Source organism: Tupaia chinensis, unplaced genomic scaffold (genome assembly GCF_000334495.1).
Source record: "Tupaia chinensis unplaced genomic scaffold, TupChi_1.0 Scaffold000465_1, whole genome shotgun sequence".
Lineage (NCBI taxonomy): Eukaryota > Metazoa > Chordata > Mammalia > Scandentia > Tupaiidae > Tupaia > Tupaia belangeri.
This window is the reverse complement of record NW_006159974.1, coordinates 1,986,935-1,991,799: the sequence shown is the minus strand read 5'-3', so window position 1 is coordinate 1,991,799 and position 4,865 is coordinate 1,986,935. Positions and strand designations below refer to the sequence as shown.

Genomic DNA, 4,865 nt, shown 5'->3' with positions numbered 1-4,865 from the left:
ACCCCCTGACTCGTATACACATGTAAAGAAACGCAAACACACAAAGACGCCCATGGGCACACTCACACTGACGGAAACCACCTTGCTCTGCCTCGCCCGCGTTCGCACACGTCTTGGCGCCCCCGCGTGTTTCTTTTCGGGATTGCAGTCTCCGCTGCTCCAAAGCTCAGCTCCCGGGGTGGAGGAGTGGGGAGGTAGTGCCAGGCTCCCTCCACTTCCTCCTCCCACCACGTACTGCCCACCCAAAAATGAGGAAAGTAAGCACGGCTGGCCATGAGCGAGTCAAGAACGAGACGCGTGGATCCTGGGGTTCAGGGAGGCTGATCCCTGAATGCCAAGGAGTACTTGAGAGAGAGAATTTGGGTAGCAGCCGAGTCCCCTGGTCCAAGGGAAATTGAGGCTGGAGGCTTGCTTGCCAGGGCACCATGCTGCTGCAGCCCTTGGTTCCCAGCGGCAGTTTCTCTCCTCTGCTTGGTGGGGGTGCGCAATGGCCAGCAGCCCTCCCACCCTACTCCCTCCTAGGAAGTCATTAGCCCCATCGCCATGGGGCTTAGAGATCCTCTCTAATACAGGCTGTCGGGGAAGGGGGGGGATAATGTGTCTCAGCCCTCCCCACTGAGAAGCAAAACAGACACAGAGGGTGGGCAAAATGTTCATTTTATTGTCGTACAGCCATGGTCAAAATGACAAGGAAGGTGGCAGCATGGCCAGGTGCAGCAGGCAACCAAGGCAGAGCAGCACAGCAGCAAAACTGGAACTGGGGACAGTAGTGAAGCAGTGGCCAACCCTTTCGCCCACCTCCTAACACCCTCCTCTGCTCACTCCTTGCATTCTACCCCAGTGAAGTTCAGTCAGTACTTCCTTAGCAACTGACTGTTGTCTAAGGTCAAACTCACATCACTACAGAGTGAGGTTCTGGAGCATGCTCTGGGCTTGGGACACCTGGTTTCTAATCCCTGGGAGGCTCCCAGTGACTATGAGTGGCTTAGAAGTCATTCTGATCTTCCTGAGCAGTTTCTTCCCTTTGCAGTTGATGTGGGGATCCAGTTTGGGAGATAGTGCAGTACAAATGCAGCTGTTACTACTTGCATTTCAATAGAAGACTCTCAAAATCAGAAAAGCATAACTGATCCAGAGGAAGGGAGTGATGTCCAGAAATACTGGGAGGTGGGGCTTCCAGTCATACTAGAAGGCAGCCTGGTTAGAACCAGAAGATAGCTCCTATGCCAGGCTGAGGGACCTGCCCTCCACTGTACCAAACTCTCTAGTCAGAAACCCCTCATGAGTTGGGGGTATAGGGGTAGGCCCTGTGAAATAGGGACAGTGTGCAAAGTTGGAGAAAACTAGTCCAGAGAGGCAGGCTCAGGAAAGTGCATTGCAGAGATAAACAGGGGGCCTAGTGGGGAAACACTAAAAATATATTCATGTACAGGGTCTCTCTCCATATTGCACACAGGGCTGGTGATGGGGTGGTCACAGGAAGGGGGGAGGGGAGAGCAGAGAAATGGGCATTGAGGAACTAAGTATCTGAGAGGTCCAGGGAGGAGGTGGATGGGGAATAGACAGCGGTGAGGGAAAGGAGACTGTTTAAGAGGCATGGATGCTAAGGAGGCTGTGAGGTGAGGGTTTGGAAAGGGTGGAGGAAGAAAAGTAACACGGATTAAGACTTGTGCTCTGGGTAAGGGGGGTTGGGCATTGCACACACTTACGCCCCTTCTCTTGGAGAAGTAGAAAGGAGTTTGCTCCCAGATCAGGGCAATGGACAGGCTCTGGAGCCTGTAGAGGGACCAGTTATTTGGAAAGGGAGAGCGTGGGTAATAGCGCAAAGGGTTTCCCCAAATTCAGTGGTTCAGGTAAGGACCTAGGTTATGGTGTTCAGGGGTTCCAGAGGCAAGGTGGCAGACAGGGAAAAGAGAAGACGGAGGACTCTAGTGGGTAAAGGTAGGAGTCAGAGCACACTTTGGAGGGGATGGGTTTGGTAAGAACAGAACTGGGGATATGTGTGTGGAGGGGAAGGTCCTGTGGAAGGGAACCGGTTCTAAAGTGCTCTGCTTGTCTCTCCCTCTGGAAGGAGAGCCCTCAGATGTCGACCTCCAGCAGGTACTGTTCGGTATAACCCTTGACCAACTCAAGACCCAGGCCGGCCTGGCAGAAGTCAGCCAACTGTGACCACAACTGAGGCGCCAGGAAGAGCTGACACATGACGTTGAGGCCAGCGAGGCGCGGGGCCTGGCGCTGCAGGTGCCACAGCAGCTGACTTTGCACCTGCGCGCCGTCGCTGCCGAAGGCGTCGATGTTGAGGTAGCGCCAAGTGCCATCGCCTCCGTGCGGGATAGGAAAGGGGCGCGTGCACAGCGTGAGCACGCGCGGGTGCGTGCGGCTGTCCACGCGCCACTCTAGGCCCTTAGCCGCCAGCAGACGCAGGTTGCTCTCACTTGGCCGGTAGGGCTGCCAGTCCTGGATGATGGTCCCTCCCGGAAGCACATCTCGCTGCACAGAAGGCGACAGCAGGAGGCGTTCCACGTCGCCGCCCGCCTCATTCACGGCCTCGGTGGGCAGCAGCGAGAAGGTGCCGGATTTCTGCAGTGCAGCCAGCCGGGCGCCCAGCCCGGCCAGTAGCGCCGTTGCGTTGAATCGGACCAAAAGGATGCCCTGCGGGGGGCACCAGTGAGCAGGGGGTACGGCACGGTGGGAGGGCTGGCGAGCCCAGGGCCCCTTGGCATTCGCTCCCACATTTACAACCACGGACTTCCACCTGGGTCCTCGGGAGGACCGACCTTGAAGGGCCCAGGCAGAGTGGGGTAGGTTGAAAGCCCAGATCTCTGAGGGTAGCAGGGAAGCTTCAGGGATAAGGGTTCCAAAAACCTGGATCCCTGCACAGAAGGCGACAGCAGGAGGCGTTCCACGTCGCCGCCCGCCTCATTCACGGCCTCGGTGGGCAGCAGCGAGAAGGTGCCGGATTTCTGCAGTGCAGCCAGCCGGGCGCCCAGCCCGGCCAGTAGCGCCGTTGCGTTGAATCGGACCAAAAGGATGCCCTGCGGGGGGCACCAGTGAGCAGGGGGTACGGCACGGTGGGAGGGCTGGCGAGCCCAGGGCCCCTTGGCATTCGCTCCCACATTTACAACCACGGACTTCCACCTGGGTCCTCGGGAGGACCGACCTTGAAGGGCCCAGGCAGAGTGGGGTAGGTTGAAAGCCCAGATCTCTGAGGGTAGCAGGGAAGCTTCAGGGATAAGGGTTCCAAAAACCTGGATCCCCAAAGAGAGGTAGGATCAGTGTGGAGCTGCCAATGGGGGGGTCTCCAAGGGGAGTGAAACCGAGGGAGGTCTATCAGTCGGTTGGAAGGGGAGAAAAGGGACAAATCCTTAAATTAAGATGTTTGTGTTTCTGAAAAGAGGCGGGGTCAACGTAGAGAAGCAGGGTCAAGGACATCAGGAAGTAAGGACCGGGGTTTGAGGTTGGGAGTCGGGGTTTGAGGTTGGGAGTCGGGAGTTTTACTTCCCCTGGGCGAAGGGAGCTGGGTAAGGAGTGGGAGTCCCAGGACAAGCTCATGGGCCGCTCCACCTGGTAGAGCCCAAAGAGAAAGCCAGCCAGCGTTGGGTTGGCCGCTCCTATGACCCAGCGGGGAGGTCATCCGAGCTCCCAAATCCTTCTCACCTGCTTAGTGATTAAGCGATATTTCTTCAGCTCCCGGGGACCCAGCTGATCGTCCCGGGTGAGCCGTGCCACCTTGACCCCCGGGTGTTGTTGCTTGACCAGCTGCGAGCAGAAGCGCTGCAGCAGCCGCGCCACGCCCTTGCCGCGCTCCCAGGGCGCCACGCGTAGCCCCTCCACCAGCGCTGTCTCCCCGGCGTCGATCACGTTCACCGATTCCAGCGCGATCTGCGGACCGAGGCCATTAATGGCCCCCCTCCCCGCCTCCGCCCTGCCAGGGCTCTTGGCTCTCAAGGCTCGCCTCTTCCCACACGCTGAACACTCCGTCGTCACCACCCGGGCGCCAGGCCAGACCCGGGCGGCCCAGGGAGCTCTCTCCACATGTGGGTCTCGAATTCCGGAGCCGGCAGAAGTCACTCGCCAGGGACCTCTTCCACCTCTTGAGAAGCTTCAGCTCCGAGTGCCCGGAGTCCCTGACCTCTCGCCACGCCCACTCTCATGGGTCCGATTCCCGGAGCTTGCCACGCCCACTTCCTCTCCGCTCCACCCCCAGCCCAACTCCTTTCCGGCAGTTGGCTTCCATTCCAGGTCCTCTTAGTGCGAGAGTTTCGTCTGCTCAGGGGTCCTGGTCTCTAGCTGTTCCCACCCCTAGCTTACCCCCTTTTGCCTGTTCCTCACTTTTTGTGTTCCTGCCTTCAGAAACTCCTCAGACGGATCCTCAAACTCGAAGCTCTCTCGGTTAGGCCTCCGGTTCCTCTGCCAACCGGAGTTCTTTACCACCCGCATCCCACCGTCACTGATCTAACCCCTGGATCCACACGCCCTATACTCTGGTCCCAAAGCAGACTCTGTTTTCTCAGCGATTGGACGACGGCAGGGAGAGGTTCGCCCTGCCCTAAGATCCATGCACCCAAACTGGCTTCACCCCTTTGCACCTGGGCCCCGCCCCCGGCTCTCACCACTCCTCCGTTGCGCTTGGCCAGCACCACCGTGCGGTTGGGATCCCGAAGCCAGCTGTGGTAGCGGCTGGGAAGGTAGTCGAGGCCCCCGTAGATGCCCCCCGAGATGGCCAGCACTTCCTCAAACTCCTGTTCCGTGGCCACCACGAAGTCCAACGGCTCTGCCTCGGCCTCGGGCCCAGATTCGGTCCTGGGTTTGGCTCCCAAGGAGGCCTCGGGCCCTGATTCAGCCCCCAGAGGCTCCGCCTTTTC

The 4,865-nt window shown here is 58.8% G+C and overlaps 1 protein-coding gene across 1 annotated transcript in view; it reads right to left on the bottom strand.

The window, feature by feature from the left end:
* Positions 1 to 641: 641 nt before the first annotated feature.
* NAT16 (N-acetyltransferase 16 (putative)) overlaps positions 642 to 4,865 on the bottom strand; it is a 7,988-nt gene continuing 3,764 nt past the window's right edge. Inside the window, exons 3-5 of the mRNA XM_006155675.3 lie at positions 4,614 to 4,803; positions 3,658 to 3,882; positions 642 to 2,652 (exon numbers count right to left, since the gene is read on the bottom strand). Of these exons, the coding sequence (XP_006155737.1) occupies positions 2,080 to 2,652; positions 3,658 to 3,882; positions 4,614 to 4,803 (988 nt within the window). The 3' untranslated portion in view covers positions 642 to 2,079. The remainder of the gene's footprint in view (positions 2,653 to 3,657; positions 3,883 to 4,613; positions 4,804 to 4,865) is intronic.